This window comes from Scyliorhinus torazame, chromosome 1, assembly GCF_047496885.1.
Source record: "Scyliorhinus torazame isolate Kashiwa2021f chromosome 1, sScyTor2.1, whole genome shotgun sequence".
NCBI classification, from domain to species: domain Eukaryota; kingdom Metazoa; phylum Chordata; class Chondrichthyes; order Carcharhiniformes; family Scyliorhinidae; genus Scyliorhinus; species Scyliorhinus torazame.
Window position 1 is genome coordinate 242164381 of NC_092707.1, and position 20840 is coordinate 242185220.

The 20840-nt window shown below is 41.2% G+C and overlaps 1 protein-coding gene across 10 annotated transcripts in view; it reads left to right on the forward strand.

Annotated features, from left to right (window-relative positions):
* Positions 1-18527, forward strand: part of LOC140419816 (KH domain-containing RNA-binding protein QKI) — a 746610-nt gene extending 728083 nt beyond the window's left edge. For 4 of the 10 annotated variants that reach the window (XR_011946034.1, XM_072503844.1, XM_072503835.1 and 1 more), the window contains 2 exons: positions 10180-10254; positions 13927-18527. Coding sequence is in view for 4 of the 10 variants with exons in the window: in XM_072503844.1 (XP_072359945.1) it covers positions 10180-10254; positions 13927-13943 (92 nt within the window). In the remaining 6 variants the exon portion in view is untranslated. Of the gene's footprint in view, positions 1-9357; positions 13397-13926 lie in introns of those variants that run through there. The other 6 variants (XM_072503853.1, XM_072503876.1, XM_072503893.1 and 3 more) reach the window with 3 other exon arrangements.
* The last annotated feature ends 2313 nt before the right edge of the window (positions 18528-20840 follow it).

Sequence of the window (20840 nt, forward strand, 5' to 3'; positions counted from 1 at the left end):
TACAAAAGAAAAAGCAAGAACCACCCGAACAATGCATAAAAAGAAACAATCCTACTCAAACTAAGAACCCCCATCCCAATTCCCCCCCCCCCCCCCCCCCCAACAGTCAACGGTAACCAACTCACAAGTGGTTAGCACGGTTGCCTCACGGCACCAAGATCCCAGGTTCGATCCCGGCTCTGGGTCATTGTCCGTGTGGAGTTTGCACATTCTCCCCAGTGTTTGCGTGGGTTTCGCCCCCACAACCCAAAAGATGTGCAGGATAGGTGGATTGGCCATGCTAAATTGCCCCTTAATTGGAAAAAATGAATTGGATACTCAATTTATTTTTTTAAAGTGCATAATGAACAAACCCCAAGAATTGTAGAACCCCTCCTTCGCCCCCCCCTCAGCTCAAACGTCATCTTCTCCAGGGTCAAAAACTCCAGCAGGCCTCCCCGCCACGCGAAGCACAGGGTGGAGAGACTGACCTCCACTGCAACAGGATCCACCTATGAGCAATCAGTGAGACAAAGGCTAAAATATCCACTCCGCTCCTGCCTGCAACCGTCTGACACCCCGAATATGGTTTCTAGGGGACTGGGCTCCACATCCATATGCAAAACCCCCAATATTGTGCGAAATACCGTCCTCCCCCGATGGCTCCAACCTACACAGATCCTTAAAAAACGCCTTGAATACTTTATTGATCTGCTTCGGGGCCACCGCCAACTTCCCCATCTTATCCCATACCATAACTATCTCCCTCCGGAGCTAGCTGTCCAGCATACGCCCTGCCTTCTCCCGATGCTCGTTGACAATCCCTTCTCACCCTTCTCAACTGGTGCATCGTTTTCCCTGTGGAAAACTGGTCGAATCTTGCCTGCGACTCCTTCCTCTTTGCAAAGTGCTCCGACCTCCTAACCCCAGCCAATAGCACCTTTCCCACCATGAAAAAGTCAATCCTCGAGTACACCTTGTGTACCGGGGAGAAAAACGAATCCTCCCATTCTCTCGGGTGTAAGAACCTGCTTGGGTCCACTCCTCCCATCCCCATCATGTGCCCCGCCATCGCCTTCGCCGCCCCCCTGACTTGGCCAGCGAGCACGACTGAGATCTGTCCAGCTTTGCTCCCTGCACCATATTCCAATCCCTTCTACTATTAACTCATGGGTATCCAAATCCCAGATGGCACGCAGCACCCTCTTCACGAACCCTGCATCATCCCAGTTGGGCTCTATATGCTCGCTGGTGCCATCAACCTCCCCTCTCGCGCCACCATCACTATCACGTACCTGCCCCTCTGGTCCGGCACCACCTTCTCCGTCAGCAATCTCGCCCTCTTGTCCACCAATACTGCTACTCTCTCCTCTCTCCCCCCACCCCCCCACCCCAAGCCCTGCTATCAAACCCTGAGCAGAAAACCTGATTCATCCAACATTTCCTAAGCTTCCCCTGTTCCTTCACCCTCAGATGGGTCTCCTGCAACATCACCATGTTGGCCTTTAAACTCTTTAAGTGTGTAAAAACCTGGATCTCTTCACCGGCCCCCCTAATCCCCTCGCATGCCACGTCACTATTCTAACTGGGGGTGCCTCACCTTCGTTGGCTAGTGTGGAGGCCCCTGCCCAGGCTCCACTCCTCCCAATCCCCTCCCCATGACCTAATCCCTAAAAACAAGGACACTCAAACATAACCTCAAAAAACGCATCCCAGACAACTGCCATAACCCCAAAGCCCAATTTTCTCATACCCACTGTAGCCCATAACAACATGACCCAGATTTGCATATTTAAGTAAACAGTCAGGCTCATTTGAATATGCTCTCGTTGGAGTCACCCAAAGCACAGGATCAAATGCCCTGTGTTTTTATTTTATTTTCCCTCCGGTGTTATCGTGCGGTGTGCAGAGGTTGCTGAGTGAGTGCTTGTTGAGAAGGGGAGTGAATAACAGGTGAGCTCTTTTTAAATTTATTTTATCTAGAGGGGATGACAGGGAAGGTAGTGCAATGTTCCTCCTGCAGAATGTTTGAGGTGAGGGACGCCATCAGTGTCCCTGCTGATTTCATCTGTGGGAAGTGCACCCATCTCCAGCTCCTCAGAAACCGCGTTAGGGAACTGGAGCTGGAGCTGGATGAACATCGGATCATTCGGGAGGCAGAGGTGGTCATAGATAGAAGCTTCAGGGATGTAGTTACTCCGAAGAATAAAGATAGATGGGTGACAGTGAGAGGGGCTGGGAGGAAGCAGTCAGTACAGAGATCTCCTGTGGTCGTTCCCCTTAGTAACAAGTATACCGCTTTGGATACTGTTGGGGGGGGGGGGGGACTTACCAGGGGTAAGCCATGGGGTACAGGTCTCTGGCACAGAGTCTGTCCCTGTTGCTCAGAAGGGAAGGGGGGAGAGGAGTAGAGCATTAGTCATTGCAGACTCCATAGTTAGGGGGATAGATAGGAGATTCTGTGGGAACGAGAGAGACCCGCGGTTGGTGTGTTGCCTTCCAGGTGCCAGGGTGCGTGATGTCTCGGATCGTGTTTTCGGGATCCTTAAGGGGGAGGTGGCGCAGGCCCAAGTCGTGGTCCACATAGGTACCAACGACATAGGTAGGAAAAGGGATAGGGATGTAAGGCAGGAATTCAGGGAGCTAGGGTGGAAACTTAGATCTAGGACAAAGAGTTATTATCTCTGGGTTGTTACCCGTGCCACGTGATAGCGAGATGAGGAATAGGGAGAGAGAGGAGTTGAACACGTGGCTACAGGGATGGTGCAGGAGGGAGGGTTTCAGATTTCTGGATAATTGGGGCTCATTCTGGGGTCGGTGGGACCTCTACAAACGGGATGGTCTACACCTGGACCAGAGGGGTACCAATATCCTGGGGGGGGGAAATTTGCTAATGCTCTTCGGGAGTGTTTAAACTAGTTCAGCAGGGGCTTGGGAACCTGAATTGTAGCTCCAGTATACAGGAGGTTGAGAGTAGTGAGGTCATGAGTAAGGTTTTAAAGTTGCAGGAGTGTACCGGCAGGCAGGAAGGTGGTTTAAAGTGTGTCTTCTTCAATGCCAGGAGCATCCGGAATAAGGTGGGTGAACTTGCGGCATGGGTTGGTACCTGGGACTTCGATGTTGTGGCCATTTCGGAGACATGGATAGAGCAGCGACAGGAATGGTTGTTGCAGGTGCCGGGGTTTAGATATTTCAGTAAGTTCAGGGAAGGTGGTAAAAGAGGGGGAGGGGTGGCATTGTTAGTCAAGGACAGTATTACGGTGGCAGAAAGGACGTTTGATGAGGACTCGTCTACTGAGGTAGTATGGGCTGAGGTTAGAAACAGGAAAGGAGAGGTCACCCTGTAAGGGGTTTTCTATAGGCCGAAAAGTTCCAGAGATGTAGAGAAAAGGATTGCAAAGATGATTCTGGATAGGAGTGAAAGCAACAGGGTAGTTGTTATGGGGGACTTTAACTTTCCAAATATTGACTGGAAACGCTACAGTTCGAGTACTTTATTTAGATGGGTCAGTTTTTGTCCAATGTGTGCAGGAGGGTTTCCTGACACAGTATGTAGATAGGCCAACGAGAGGCGAGGCCATATTGGATTTGGTACTGGGTAATGAACCAGGATAGATTTGGAGGTAGGTGAGCACTTTGGTGATAGTGACCACAATTCGATTACGCTTACTTTAGTGATGGAAAGGGATAGGTATATACCTCGGGGCAAGAGTTATATCTGGGGGAAAGGCAATTATGATGCGATGAGACAAGACTTAGGATGCATCGGATGGAGAGGAAAACTGCAGGGGATGGGCACAATGGAAATGTGGAGCTTGTTCAAGGAACAGCTACTGCGTGTCCTTGATAAGTGTGAACCTGTCAGGCAGGGAGGAAGTGGTCGAGCAAGGGAACCGTGGTTTACTAAAGTAGTCGAAATACTTGTCAAGAGGAAGAAGGAGGCTTATGTAACGATGAGACATGAAGGTTCTGTTAGAGTGCTCGAGAGTTACAAGTTAGCTAGGAAGGACCTAAAGAGAGAGCTAAGAAGAGCCAGGAGGGGACATGAGAAGTCTTTGGCAGGTTGCATCAAGGATAACCCTAAAGCTTTCTATTGATATGTCAGGAATAAACAAATGACTAGGGTAAGAGTAGGGCCAGTCAAGGGAAGTAGTGGGAAGTTGTGCTTGGAGTCCGATGAGATAGGAGAGGTGCTAAATGAATATTTTTCGTCAGTATTCACACAGGAAAAAGACAATGTTCTCGAGGAGAATACTGAGATTCAGGCTACTAGACTAGAAGGGCTTGAGGTTCATAAGGAGGAGGTGTTAGCAATTCTGGAAAGTGAAAATAGATAAGTCCCCTGGGTCGGATGGGATTTATCCTAGGATTCTCTGGGAAGCTAGGGAGGAGATTTCTGAGCCTTTGGCTTTGATCTTTAAGTCATCTTTGTCTCCAGGAATAGTGCCAGAAGACTGGAGGATAGCAAATGTTGTCCCCTTGTTCAAGAAGGGGAGTAGAGACAAACCCGGTAACTATAGACCAGTGAGCCTTACTTCTGTTGTGGGCAAAATCTTGGAAAGGTTTATAAGAGATAGGATGTATAATCATCTGGAAAGGAATAATTTGATTAGAGATAGTCAACACAGTTTTGTGAAGGGTAGGTCGTGCCTCACAAACCTCATTGAGTTCTTTGAGAAAGTGACCAAACAGGTGGATGAGGGTAAAGCAGTTGATGTGGTGTACATGGATTTCAGTAAAGCGTTTGATAAGGTTCCCCACGGTAGGCTACTGCAGAAAATACGGAGGCATGGGATTCAGGGTGATTTAGCAGTTTGGATCAGAAATTGGCTAGCTGGAAGAAGACAGAGTGATGGTTGATGGGAAATGTTCAGACTGGAGTCCAGTTACTAGTGGTGTACCACAAGGATCTGTTTTGGGGCCACTGCTGTTTGTCATTTTTATAAATGACCTGGAGGAGGGCGTAGAAGGATGGGTGAGTAAATTTGCAGATGACACTAAAGTCGGTGGAGTTGTGGACAGTGCGGAAGGATGTTACAAGTTTCAGAGGGACATAGATAAGCTGCAGCGCTGGGCTGAGAGGTGGCAAGTGGAGTTTAATGCAGAAAAGTGTGAGACGATTCATTTTGGAAGGAATAACAGGAAGACAGAGTACTGGGCTAATGGTAAGATTCTTGGCAGTGTGAATGAGCAGAGAGATCTCGGAGTCCATGTACGTAGATCCCTGAAAGTTGCCACCCAGGTTGAGAGGGTTGTTAAGAAGGCGTACGGCGTGTTAGCTTTTATTGGTAGAGGGATTGAGTTTCGGAGCCATGAGGTCATGGTGCAGCTGTACAAAACTCTGGTGCGGCCGCATTTGGAGTATTGCATGCAATTCTGGTCGTCACATTATAGGAAGGATGTGGAAGCATTGGAAAGGGTGCAGAGGCGATTTACCAGAATGTTGCCTGGTATGGAGGGAAGATCTTATGAGGAAAGGCTGAGGGACTTGAGGCTGTTTTCGTTAGAGAGAAGAAGGTTAAGAGGTGACTTAATTGAGGCATACAAGATGATCAGAGGATTGGATAGGGTGGACAGTGAGGGCCTTTTTCCTCGGATGGTGATGTCTCGCACAAGGGGACATAGCTTTAAATTGAGGGGAGATAGACATAAGACTGATGTCAGAGGTAGGTTCTTTACTCAGAGAGTAGTAAGGGCGTGGAATGCCCTGCCTGCAACAGTAGTGGACTCGCCAACACTAAGGGCATTCAAATGGTCATTAGATAGACATATGGAAGATCAGGGAATAGTGTAGATGGGCTTTAGAGTGGTTTCACAGGTCGGCGCAACATCGAGGGCCGAAGGGCCTGTACTGCGCTGTAATGTTCCATGTTCTATGATCTTATTGATCTTACTGAATGGCAGAGCAGGCTTGAAGGGCCAGATGGCCTACTCCTGCTGCTAGTTCTTATCTTCTTATAGCTTGGCAGGTTCCTGAGTAGGGCAAAGATTGCATCATCTAGAAGGCAAGTATACTTGTGGATAACACTTGGTCCATGTGACCTCCTCGACTGGATATGATGGCCTGAGGGAGTCAGAAAGGAATTTTTTAAGCTTTTTAAAAAAGTTATTAGCTATTTTTTTTCTTTTGCCTCTACAAGAAGCATGGCTATGGTGGCTGAGGCAGAAGTTGCAGAGAGAAGAATTGTTTAGTTCTGCTGATCCAGCCATCATGGTTTGGGACAGGCTTCCTGCCTATTATCTCTGTATGTTTCTAAGTTTCAGATACAGCAGCTTTGTAACTGTTTTTATTCATTCATTCATCTATGAGGTGTGAGTGTTGCAGAAGGAGCTAGTGTTTATCTTGGGTGACACCATCACTGTTCCGGTTTAGGTTCTTTCCAACACCCTTTTTGCCTGTAATTGGTATCGCAACAATTTTTCGACATCAGTTGTCTTCTATGAGCTGAACTTTACAACTTATCCTCTACCTATTGCATTACCTTAACATATATATATTATACATATACACAAGTCCACTAATTAACCTAGATCATATTAATTTGTTGATGACGAATGCATCGGATGCCCATTAAATCTAGTGCAACATACATTTAACTTTTTAGTGCAGGATCAACTTTATTTGCAAATAAAAACAATGCACAGAAGCAAATTACTTGATACATTATGACATTTTACACAAGCTCACAATTCTGCACGCTTCTCTTTCCATTTCATGGCAAGAAGTTATTTGGTGGTGTATATCTAAGCATCTATCAGCATGCAAAAACAAATTCTATTGATGTGGCACCTTTAACGTAATTGAACACACCAAGATACTTCACAAGAGCATTATGAAACAAAATATGACACTGAATCACATAAAGACGTATTCTGTCAGATGACAGAAAGCTTGGTCAAAGAGGGAGGTTTCAAACCTGTATTAAATGAAGAAAGAGAAGCAGTGAGATGTAAGGAGGATATTCCTGAGCTTCGAGGCTGGTAACTGATGACGCAATCACCAATGGTGAAGCAATTAAAGTTGCGGATGTACAAGAGACCAGAATTAGAGAATCAGAAATATCTATGAGGTGTGGGCCTGGAGGGGCTCCAGAGATGGGGAGGGAAAAGCAGGATGAGAATTTCAAAATCAAGAGATTGGCTCCTAGTCAAGCAATGTGTGTTAATGAACACAAGTGTGATAAGTGAATGGAACTTGGTGAGTTAAGCCAAGTGTAGCAGAGTTTTGGATGACCTCAGATTTATGGGGGGGTATCAAATTTAGGAGACCAGTCAGGGGTGTGTTGGCATATTAGGTCTACAAGTGGCAAAAGCATAAATCAAAGTTTCAGCAGCAAATGAGTTGAAATGAAGCGAAGTTATGCAATGTTCCGGAAGTGGAAATAGGCGGTCTTAGTGATGGTGCAACTATGTGGTTAGAAGCTCATCCTGGAGTCAAATATTACACCAAAATTGCAAACAAGTTGGTTTAATCTCAAACTGTTACCAGGAAGAGGCATGGAATCAGTAGCTAGGGAAGTGAGTTTGGAGTGGGGACCAAAAACAATAGGCTGGATTCCCTGGACCCCCTGCAGCATATTTTCTAGAGGTGGTTTGCCATTGGCCACTGATGGGATTTTCTGGTCCTGTGATGTCTACGGCATTTTGTGTGTCTCGCCCGTCCGCCACTGAGGAACCCGCCGTGTGGGGTTGCCTTTAACAGGGCTGGCCAGAAAATCCCACGCAATTAATTTGATCTTCCAGGTATTTAATTGGAGGAAATTTCTGCTCATCCATTACTATGCAGTGCTGGATGTCCGAGAGGTCGTCTGATTTGGCAACAGAGAGGTGTCGATAAGGCGGTGCGAAGTATCATTACCATATGTGTGACAACTAATGCTATGCTTTTGGATAATGTCACCATGGGGCAGCAAGTAGTTATTTAATAGGAGGGGGCCACAGATAGATCCTTGGGCAATTACAGAAGATGCAAGAGCAGGAAGAGAAGCCATTGTGTTACGAACTTGGTTTTGAGATCAGTAACTCAAAAAGAAATCTGAAATCCTAGTTATTTACTGAAACAATGAAGCCAGAAGAGGCACCTGTCTGCAGTACCTTCTCAATTCGACCTGGAAGGAGTAAATCCACCAAAATTATTTTCAAGTAACAGAAACAGCTGCAGCAACTCTATTGTTGCTTATTCGCAGTTTATGAATGTAGCCAATCTTCCTCAACCTGCCTGTACTGCACAACTGGAATCATAATCAGCTACTGAGCTCTCGTGGCTCTTGTGTGTTTTTATATGGTTTCAACTAGGAGTTTAGCAACTGGAAAAAACAGTTTCTCTTTCTCAGTTTCCCATTTCACTTGTGGACTGCCTCAAAAATAATACAAACTTTAAAACATCACAATTGCTACAGTGATAATGGATCTCTATTCAACTGTGTTCATAATTGGCATAATGAACATAAACTGAAGGCCAAAAGATGATCTGTATGCCAAAATAATAGTTTTTGTTTTGATTAAGCTCTTCACAGATTAAATCTGTCATTGAGCTTGTCAGGTTAATCTTCAAAGTTTGTTGCATGATGCACTCCAAAGAGCATTTATATGTTCATTAACTTTGTTAAAACACTGGTTACTGACCACTAAATTAGCAATTTAAATAGTACCCTTTCCCTTCAAAAATGGCCTTTAACTTGATGATTGATGCTTGATCTTTGACTCAAGGCCTTCACATGCAACATACTGGTGAAACCATCTCCAAATAGCCATTTCAGCTCTTAATTCAGTGTTTTGAAACAATTTCAAAACTGAATTAATCCCATATGTTGGGTATATGTCTTTGTTGTGTATATGTCTTTGTTATGTACGTGTCTATATATACTGCTTCTATCTACATATGTTTAAAAAGACAAATATTTTATTGCCATAGCTGTAACATGTCCATTCTTGCTCTGTGCCATACTATTGATTTAAAACATCTGCAAATAGCATATTTTCAGTGTCCACTTTTATTTGATCAAAACAAATTGAGTCAGATAAATTGCAGAAACTGGAGAATGTCAAGCACTCCCATATCATCCATGATTAACAGAGGTTTGGGCATTTCTACACAAGAGAGACTCTCACCTCACAAATGGTGAATATGGCAGTCTTTCATCACACCTATCCCAGAGATGTCTGTGATTCATTTTAAGCTTTTTATTCTACTATTAATATCCGGTTTGAGTGATTTCCAAAATATGTTTCTCTGGTGATGAAGCGAAACCCATTGCACAATGCTTAAAAAGTAGCGAACAATGTCTGGTAGTCAAAGGTTTAAGATGACAATTGCCCAACATTTTTCTTCATAAAGTATAAGAATAGACTAATTCTAATTCCCTTCTTTATCTTTAGGTATGGCTTTCCCAACGAAAGGCTAAGAATTCAAGAACCATGTTACTGAACCCTCATCAAATCTGAACTTTAACAAATGCTTAGTTTCACAGCAGCCATGGACAAAATGAGCCCAGCCGGACTGTCAGTGAAATACTAGCATTGTGTATGTGTGTGCATATTTGGAAACCAACTGAGTCAATTTATTAGAATTCTGGTCTATTGTTCCTCCCATATTGTTACATCTGCCCCAGAGGAATCACATGTAAAGTATTTCATTGTCTGTTTGGTGTAGGGTTCATCTAAAACTGTGTTTGCTTTACAATTACCTAATTCTTTGCAAATTGTAGCTCGCAGCTTCTGAGCTAAGTGTGCATTTTGTAGGTCAATTGCTCAAGAACTTTTAAAAATCTGTAGAGGTTTTATTTTTTAAAAATTGATCTCAATATTGATTCAGTGTTATGATGACAAATAACTTGTTTGTTTGCAAGAAGCACTCCACTGATTATGTGACTAGTAAAACTTAATTGCGCTTGGATCTAATTGAATTATCTCATAATACAGTGGGATTTTTAACAAATGGATAATAATGGTTTAAGACTACGTCTTTTGAAACCGAATGCAATATTAACATGCACAGTTGTACTCTATTTAGTAATTTCTGCGTAAAATGTTCAAATTATAAAGGTGCTGTGCCTTAACTTGTTTTTAACTGTTATCTTGTAGTAATTTCTAATGCAAACCCATCTTTGATCTGCTGTTGAAATGCTATTGATAAGTTAACCAATCACTTCCTAAAAAGATTCCTCTAATCATGTGTTGGAAATGTTGCAATTTAACTAGGTGCAGTGGCTACTAAAGTTCGAAGGCACGATATGCGGGTCCATCCTTACCAAAGGATTGTGACCGCAGACCGAGGTTAGTTTAGTTCTGGAGTTCTTGTTTTTTGTTGAACATGTTGAATGAAAGGGTGCTGCTTTGCAACATCGTATCAGGTGGAGTTGACCGATGGTCTAATTTCTGAGGACCAGTCATACCCATTTTTATTCTGCCAAATATCACTGTGCCCAACAACACTTTTAAGATTTTTGTTGCAAAGCTTTTTGAGAACTTTTGAATGGAAGTTCTCCACATAAGATGAGGGAGATGGAAAGATATATTAGGCTGGAGAAAAAGAACATTGGCGTTCCTGTTCCCTGCCTGGTAAAATTGTTGAACATTGGAGTGCATATTCTAACTGCCAACCCATGGTTAATATTAGAGGAGGGAAGGGAAATGCATTCGCTTATGTTAAAAAGTTATTTACAAATCCAAAATGGCTTTATAAAACTATACTTCAGATCGCACCGATTCCTTTTCCATGAAGAAAGGAAGTCCTAATTGTGCCTTTATTTTGTTCAGTGAAATGTTACACATGAAAATGAATTTTATATATGTACCTGATTTTCATTGATGCTTGTTGAGGGATCCATGAACTTCTTAAATCTGCATTGGACGTATTATGCTTAAGATAGATAGGGTTAGCAATGTATCTGAGTAACTCCTATTTTCTTGTTTTTCCCCAGTAGTTTACACAACAGTTCTTAACAGGAAACTGAATGTTCATTTTCACAGCCAAATTGTTCTTATAGTTATATGCCCTTAGACCTACAAGTGGAAAAAACATAGTATGAAATTGTTAATGTACTTTAGGCTCACTAACACACCATGAATTTTGATGGTTAAGATTCTTATTACCTAATTAATCTTCAAAGTGAATATTGCAACCAACCTATGGCCATATAAACCTTCCTTATTTTTTTCCCTCTACCTTTTGATAACAACTAGAAGTGCACCCCTAGCCCGGTTTCCCATGGACACCTTATTTCCCATGTCCATTTTGTCACGTATCCAAATTGTTTTCATTATCAGGTGAACCAATTTTATGTAAAGAAATGTACTATATTTTAAGCGCACTTTACATTTTACGTGAAATTACGTCTAATGGGGAGAAGAAAAGAAACACTGTTGTTGAAGAATCTAGTATAATGCGAAACTAGAATATGCCACAAACAAAATAAAAGCCAGCTATCCCTTGCGTGCCTTGTTCCAATGCTTTGATGCCCTACTATCATCCCTAACACTAAATATTCACATTCAGGTGATGATAATCTAATACCTATATGCTGTGTTGGAAGCCTAAATTACAACTTGGCATTCCAGCATTATTTTTGGACCTTAATTTATTCAAGAGCAGATGCTGTTTAAAACCAGTGTCTACCAACTGGGTCTGAGGGACTTCAATATTCAATATAATAGCTTCTACAGGCTATATTAATTTCTGCTGTTGATGGGTTGTTTAGTTAGATGGTTCTCTTTCTTTGCATAGGATTGTGTTTCTCAAGTATGCATTTTTCAACAGTAAAAAGATTTTTCCAGTTAATTTAGTTGTATTACTTTTAACTAAGCATTTAGGATTGGTGATGGGTTAATGAGTGCATAGTTCCTTACTGCTAAGAAAATGACCCTGCAGTGTAACTTTACAAAATTATGTTTGGTACAGATAACAAGATAGACAGACTGACTGAAGTAATTGGAATAAACTCCACATTGTGTTGCACGGTTACTGAACCTGTGTGTACTGTTGAAAGCCTTGGACTGAGCAGAGGATATGTAGCAGGTGTATTGGTTGATTGAAAAGATTATAGCCATTTTGTTGGCCCTTATAGGCTGTATATTTTTTAAAAAACAAAGAGCTTAGTTTTCTGTGAGAATATTGTGGCCTTTAAAAAGCTTACAAATTTTGAGCAGAGTGAAATATTATGAATGCCACGTAATTCTTTTCTTGTTTTTTAAAAAAAATGTACTAGAATAGATGAGTCCTAGAATGTAAAATGATTACCTGGGCATCAGCTAGAATTTTCCAGCCCCTCCCACCAGCAGGATCTTCCAGTTCTGCTGAGGTCAACGAATATTTGAATACCGCGGCGGGGCCAGAAAATCCCGGCCTTGGTTTTTAACAGTATTATTAAATATTCTATCATCATGATCTTGGATGCTAAAGTACTTGGATATTGTTGAATCAGTGGCTGATTCCATGCAGTACAAATTCATGGCCTTGCATTGGCTGTCAGTGGGTAATGCACTCCTATTTTAGCCCACTAACATAACATGAGAAAATGTGCTGTACTTCTTTGTAGTACTTTTTGCGCTAAAGAGGATGAGATCCATAAATGAAAGGCCATGTACATGACGTGGTAAATGAATACAGCCTGATGTATAGGCCACCAAAAGGGATGCTATTATTAAGCATTACACCAACCTTACCTTGCTGAAATGGCACAAATTTGACTTTGCACTGAATAATTTATTTCATTTCCTCTGTTTTAGTCTTGTGGCCAACAGTACATTATTTTGGAACCTCAGAATTTTGATACATGTTAAGCTGTTGAACAAAAGTCTTATTTTACATTTAAGTGGACCAAGTTGTGTGGAGGGAAATGGGAGAACGAAAGAGAGTGAAACAGAGAGAGAAATAGAACGTTTCCAGAACGCTGTGACTTATCATTTTCCACTTGAGAACTTTTGTTTTACTGTAATCATCTCCATTTTTAATTTTTTTTGCAAAGAAAATAGTATTACAGGTGGCTTCTTATAAAAAATATAAAAATATAAAGCAGGAATGTATATGAAAATGTCAGATTTTATTGTATTTGCAGAGTTTTAGCATTGAAATTCAAAAAGAGGGCTGTTTGTAGTTTAAAATGTGCATTATAGTGTCAAGTAGAAATTCATCTATTTTTGGATATATTTTAGGGCTTTATAAATGTAGACTTTTAAACGGCAGGACTTCTATTGTGTTTACATGCAAATGCATTTTATACAAGACTGTCCTATAAGTGTACAATAGTACTCTCAACTGGAATATGTTGGATAAAGTAAAATACTTGGCCTCTTCCAAGTGCCCATGATGTAGCCGACACTGCTAGTCATATAATTTAGAATTGCTTGTATTTTGAGGCCAAGAATTTCATATTGTTGTAAATAGAAAATTGAAAGGCAATAAAATTTTATTGAACAACTTTGTTTTGCCCTATAGTTTGTTAAGTTTGTTCTGTGAACTCTTTCAATCATTTCTACTTTATTTATAACCATTTAATCATATCCCATCATTAATAGTTGCTTTTTTTGTGCTTGTACTTGGGGAGGTCACTAATGCTTAATAGCAGTCAGGTACTGACAACTATTTACTGACTGAGGAACACCAGACATTGCAGTGCAAATCCAAGCACCTTTTCTTGCCTCTCTTGTACGATTACTGTTTCTCGAGCTCTTCCATTGACTGCTACTAACCATTAGTCACTATTAGTTTTATTTTTCTCCGGTTAACAAATTGTGGAATGGGGCTCCTTTTCATGCTTTGAATCATGATCCACTACTGTCATGATTGAATGCATTCCGTAGATGGTGTCGAGCAGTGCGTCAGAATTACAGTGCTTGTTTTAATAGTTGTGATTAGTTTTTCATGTTGTCATCCAGTTGTCACCAGCTGGCAATAACCTCTTCTCTATCTTTTTTCTTTTTTCCTTTTTTTTGTTTCTAACCACCCAGCCGCCACCGGCAACTAACCTATGACCTCCTGACCTCTGAACTCTTCGCCCAATGATGACCTGACCATGCCTGCCTGCTGATCAGTTAACTGGTGATCGCCTTTGCTTGCCTGTCTTCAGTGCAGCGAGCTGAGGCACTGTCTGTCCGTCTTACTGCCTAACAATGAAAACAAACAAAAAAACAAAACACACAAAAAAAAAAAAAAAAAAATTATCCAGCCTCAGTTTTTTTCTGGTTGGTGAATCGTGAGGTCCTAAACCTGCACTGAATAGTACTAAAGCAATAAAGTTCAATTCATCCCTCAGCACTATTCATCAGTAATCATCATTTGGTGACCCTCCCTAATGAACGGTAAGAAGGCTTCACCTAGGAGACAAGAGATGGATGTGTATGAATAGCTATTAACAAAGGCAGTAACTGTGGGAGTTGGAAGAACATTTTTTTCTCATGGCGAAGTCACAGGTTCCCTGAATGTATTTTGTTGTGATGATGCATCATGCATGAACCTTTGGTCAGTGATGTCATTAGTGAAGGATTTTTGAATGAAGTTCAATGTTCAAAATATGGCCAATATTTTTCCCCTAAATCCATTTGTGTTCCTTAAGGGCACAGATGCCAACTCAAAGCCTTTCATGACCTCTACCTGCCAGTTCAGAATTTTCCTTAATGAATGCCTGTCCCACTAATAAGAGCATTGAAACAGAAGCAAAGGGCGAAGACAACTGAATTAGTAATAATGTGTATTAAGAATGAGTATCCATCAGATGCAAAGATTCTTTTGACAACAAGGTTCATGCATATGTGTCATGATACTGGCGAATTGTTGAATCCTATTTTTCTTCCTTGTATAGAATTGTTTTCTCAAGGATGTAAAGCCATGCTTGCCTATTTACTATATACATGTAATTAAATTGTAGATAAGCATAATGCATTGAACAGACCACAAAAAGTAGATAATTTTACTATACAAGGGTGCTGGTAAGAAGAAATATATTTTTGACAGTGTAGTCTTTTATACTTTCAAGTATTAAACAGAAATCTGAACAAAGAAACCCTTTATTTCATTAAATGATTTCCTGGCAGTTGTGAACAAAGCAAACAGGAGACCAAAACAGCCTCTTTTTTTGTCTCTTCTTTCTTTTTAACCCCTTTTTTGTCAAATTGTAAAGATTGGAAAATGTCTAAAGAGAGAAGTGCCTTATTTTATTCATGGCCATTTTGTCTAGCGTCTCACAAATCAATCATCTTGCTAAGTGCAGGGTCTCAAATGCATGCAAACGTAGCTGCTCAGTACATACATGAAAGGATCCACAAGTGAATAAAAATGAGCTAGCAGTTGTCGTCTGATTAGTGCCACGTCACTGAGCCTCGGCCTTTCTATAACTGTGACTGTGACATCGATCTGTACACTCCTTGGTTTTATAGTGAATTGTTCAAAGTCATCATTCCCTGTGGATATTCACATCTTAAAGAGCCAGTTTGCCTTTTGTTGCCATCAGTAGGTTGCCATCAGTAGGGTGACTTAAGAATGAAAGAAACTGAAAGATAAACAGTAAAATCTATTTGGAGCATTCACTTGCACCTCAATCTGACTGTAAAATTTGATGTTCATGAACAATTTCCAAATTTTCTTGTCTTCACGCTACAATTATGTGCCCTTGAACGAGACGGAGCCTGTTGTGTAGTATAAAAGATAGCCTCGGTAAATTGAAGCTTTCCTGGTGGTTTGCACCACCAGTGATGGTCTAATTTTCTACCTGGCAGCAGCTTATTTTGATTACCATAGCCACTAAAGCTCATCCACACTTCTTTTTCTTGGGCTTGCAGACAGGGCGGCACGGTAGCACAGTGGTTAGCACTGTTGCTTAACTGCGCCAGGTTCGATTCCCGGCTTGGGTCACTGTCTGTGCGGAATCTGCACGTTCTCCCTGTGTCTGCATGGGATTCCTCCGAGTGCTCCAGTTTTCTCCCATAAGTCCCGAAAGACGTACAGTTAGGTAATTTGGACATTCCTCAGTGTACCCGAACTGACGCCGGAATGTGGTGACTAGGGGCTTTTCACAGTAACTTCACTGCAGTGTTAATGTAAGCCTATTTGGGACAATAAAGATTATTAAAGATTAAAGACTTGATGTCAGAATCGAACCCAGGTCTCTGGCGCTATGATGCAGACGTGCTAACCTTTCACTGGCAAAGATTCGAATTATCTCCACTGCTGCCTTCTTACTGACTGACCTCAGGGGAAAGAGATAAAGAGAGGGAGGTTGCAGGGAATTTGTTGAACATATTCACAGTTGCAGCCAATGTTTATGTTCAATCATTTCCAAATCTCTTTCTTAATATAGTTGTAGACAGACTGGGACACTGGCCAATAGCCTCCTGGTTCTCCAGAGTCGCATTTAGGGGACACCTCAATGTTGTGCTGGGGGATCCTGCTAGGAAGTTGCCAAATAGGTGTTCACCTGGCAATTGCCCAAAAGTGCTAACTTCTTCTGGACAATTTTTAATTTTTTTTCCAATTAAGGGGCATTTAGCGTGGCCAATCCACCTACTCTGCACATCATCATTGAGTTGTGGGGATGAGACCCTTGCAGACAAGGGGAGAATGTTCAAACCCCCACACGGACAGTGACCCGGGGCCCGGATCGGGACTGGATCGAACTCAAGTCCTTAGCACTGTGAGGCATTCCTCTGGCTGGGAACCATACAGCAGAAGTGATATAAATCGCTAAATTAGAGTGGTTCTACCAGTTTCACCCTGATAGTTACTCTGAAAGAGATATAAAGAAAATAATAATTTCTAACTCCAGAGTAACTATTTAACACACAGACACAATCTCATACAGGACATCCTGCATTCACAACACTCCTCCCAGGGGACCCATCAAAAACCCCAACCCCCCTCCTGGAGCAACCTTGTCTGACCACCCTCCCCCTCCCAAACTCACCCCCCATCGGGTCTGACCCTCCCCTCTGATCCAACCCTCCCATTCCTGGTGTGACATCCCCCGCCCGCTTTCCGATTCAAACCCCCTCCGATCCGACAGTTCTATAGAAAGTGGGCATCCGCCGGAGATTGCCACTCTGAGAAATTTGTTTGGCCTGTATTTCCAAATTGTCGTGCCTTAGCCATCTTTTTCTAGCAACTTTGAGTATTATGTATAGTTGCAGTAATCGTTTGAAACAAAATCTTTTAAGTACTCTATTGTTAAGCCAGCAATATTGATCACTGTTACAATCCAATTGGCAAGTATTGTACAATGTGTTACAAGTTGATAGGGAACAATTTGGCTAAAGCATGTAGTACTAACTGAAAAGGCTCTAATATGGTTTTCAGTTAGTTGCTGAATAGGAGTAGGCATTTGTTTTGACGGGACTTCTTACAGATTTTCCACTGGCTCTTTGACCTGCTGACTATGGCTGAAACTGACTGGTACTCCACTGCAGGGGAGTTCTGTGCCACCATATGTATCAGGTGATTGAACTGATGGCTCATTTATATCCACTGAGGGATCCTTTTTAACAAAAAAATGTACATCCTTCAAAGCTTCCTAGGGAAAAATCCTGCCTTTATTATGGCAAGGGAAAGGAGGGTTGCTATTAAACACTTGCATGGTAAAATCACTCAAATTCTAGTCACTTTGCTGGGGAGAAAATGATTTACTATGCAACAAGTGTGAAACTACTAACACCTGTCCAACCAGCTTTAAATGTGCCACCATCTTTGTCTTCCTAACTGATGATCCTCAACTGATGGTTCCTTGATTCTTTGACCATACCCATTTTTCATCAAGTGCCATTTTTTACACTTCTTTTGAACAAAACTTGCGACACTCAAGTAATAGTCATGATATTGACTGCAGAATGTGGGCTAATTTAAAATTTAAACAGTTTTATTTTCTGTTTGCCACTGGACTTTGGGGAAGTGTAGTTTGGGAGGGAAAAGTTAGATATTAAAAACAATTCTGTGACACATCTCTGAAAATTGTTAATTGCTGACATAATCCCTGAATAAGTATGACAACTTCAAAAATGTGTGTATGCCCTTAACTTCAATATTACTATTGTTTAAGGAGTTTAGATATTCAAAGGTCATTTGAAAAAAGAATGCGGTACTGTACCTTTACCTGGCAGTATTATGTATTTCTAGAGTGATTTGATGGGAGTGTCGCTAGTAGTCATATAGTTGACATGTGTGAGTCAACAAGAAGTAGATCCATGTTGTGTCTGTACCATAACCAACTTATTGCCTAAAGACATGTAAGATAATGTATTTACAGCCATTGTTACAAGTTTATAATGTATTTTTCTATAATCTTGTTTTTTGTATGTTATATATAACATTCAAGAAAGTTTCCTGATAAATTGAAAAATATAGAAAATGCAACTTTTTGATAACCAATCAATACCAATCGTTTTTGCAGTAGTTATTATTGGAAGGGTTTTTCCTTTGGCTTTATGTTAGCAACTTGATGACTTCAATAGACAAGTTGGTTTGCTGCTTTTTTTTTAAACATGCTTGCATATTATTTCATTGATTCTTTGCTGTTTCTATTAACCCTTGCATTATTTTAATAAATGTTATAATATCAAACTACTAACTCTGGACTAAATCTGTTTTAACCATTTCCGCCTCATCTTTTTAAAAAAAAACAAGCACAGAAATTAAAATGCATCACACCAAGTTTGTCAGACTAATCTTGAGGTGAGTGACCACACTAATGTAACATCTTTAATCCATGTCCTGTTGGTTGACAGTTTCTGTGTTCTAATAATGAAGTTGTTGAATTTTGGTCAGTTGATCTTTTTTACCTTTTAAGAAGGCTGCTGTTGAAAGGGGAACAAAAATGCAGCACTTTTCACATTGTTAGAGCCCTTGACACTTGCCTTCAAGGTACATATGTGTCATAATTTTGAACTGCTGTGTTTTAGGGACATTGAACATGGAGCAAAAATAAAAAGACACTGCTAATAATTTGTCTACAGTATTAGCTGTACACACTCACCTAAAACTAGTTTCGCTCAGTACAATTTCAAGAAGTTCATATGCGGAATTGACTATTTACAGGGATGATTGCAGGGAAAAACTATTGGAAAACCTCTGAGAATTAGAAAGATATTTTGAACATAATTTTAATTACAACAGTGTCCCTTTCCTCCTTTGCACACCTTTCTTTATTAATGGTGAGATAAAGCGTGGAGGTGGAATGGTCTGGTAGATTTGAATTCAGAGTTTCAACATAGTGTTAATAACATTGATAGCCTAAGGTAATTGTGGAGTACAGAAACTGCCATGCAACTTTAAGCAACAGTGTATAGTTAGAAACATGGTCAATTATCAGCAATTGGTTTTATTTTGTTTTCATTTTGTGCCATTAGAAGTTTGTCTTTTTGAAACCGGAATAAACCAGTAAGATTGATTTCAAATAACTTTATTTTTCAAAACTGTTTTTACATAAATCTTTCATGGTGAATTATTCCCTGTTTCTTTCAAATTTATATACAGCTCTCGAATGTATGGTAATTAATTTAACCCCATGCCTAGACATTAGCTGCAGTAAGTCCTCATTTAAAGTAGTGATTGAGTTTTCCTGAAAGTAATGACTTTAAGTGAACGGGCTTTAAGTGAATCATCGATTCCCATAGGAATCAATGTTAAAGCTAGAGTTGGGTACCTTTGGACATTTCTCACCTAGAAAAAATAAATTTAAATACTATATCGTACAGGTGGAGCACTGTGCATTCCTAACTGAAATAGCTTGCAAAATAAACATCACTAAATATAAAATAAATCGAATGCAATACGCAATAAAAAAAATACACTCACCATATTTTTAGATTGACCGGGCTCCATCTGGTGGCTGAAACTGGTTGGTGCAGTCATCAGCTGATGTCCCAGAAATACCTGCACTGGACATCACCTCCCATTAGGTCGAGTCCAGGTATTCAGCACGGGCAAAGAAGCAAAGACAGGAGTGGAACTAGTAGCAAGGAGAAGAAGAACTAACCCCAGGGTCAAAGGATCAGCAGAAAGCAGGTGAAAGTATTGTTGTAATAATGGAAATGGATTTTAACTGCTTCTACAGTTTGCCATTTGAATTCATGAAAATAAAATTTGTGATCAGCATGTGAAGGTCTGTAACCAGTCTTGCCAATCTTCAATGATTTTCACCAATTGAGACCTTCGGTCAAAGGTAAGAACAGAGAGTGGGAGTCGAGGCTGGGGTGCAAAGGTTAGGAGAGGAGGCCAGGGAGCAAGACCCGAAAGGAGAAGCCTGGGGACGAGGGTAGGAGGCAAGACACAGAAGCCAAGGACAGCAGCCGGCATTGAGATATTGAGGGCAAAAGTGGAAGCACTGGGGAAAGATTTTGTCAGCAGGCAGGCAACTAAAAAGGAAGTCTGTGGCAATGACGTTCAAGTGAAATTGACAACATTAAAGCAAAACAACATTAAGTGAGTCAATGCAAGTGGATAACCTTCCATCTGAACAGGTGAACTGGGAAAAGTTAGAGATGTAATAGGTTTAGAGCAAGGGTCGGCGGGACTGGGCCATAGTAACGTCTGTGATAAGATGTAAAACAGGAGAAATTGAATGACAGTCAGGTTAGTCTGATAGGGCCGAAGGGATTGGAGATGGGGTGAGCAAAGAATAAAGCATGTGCATAGAGCAGGTGTGCTGCTGTCTGAAAACCAAAATGGGGGGGAAAACTAAAAAGTACAAAGAAAAGGAAACAAATTGGGGGACAGTGTTTATGATCTGGAACTGCTGAACTCAATGTTGAATCCAGAAGGCTGTAAAGTGCCGAAACAAAAGATGGGGTGCTGTTCCACAAGCTTACATTGGATCTCACTGGAACTGTAGAGCAGGCCAAAGACAGATATGTCAGCAAGAGAGCAAGGTAGATAATTAAAA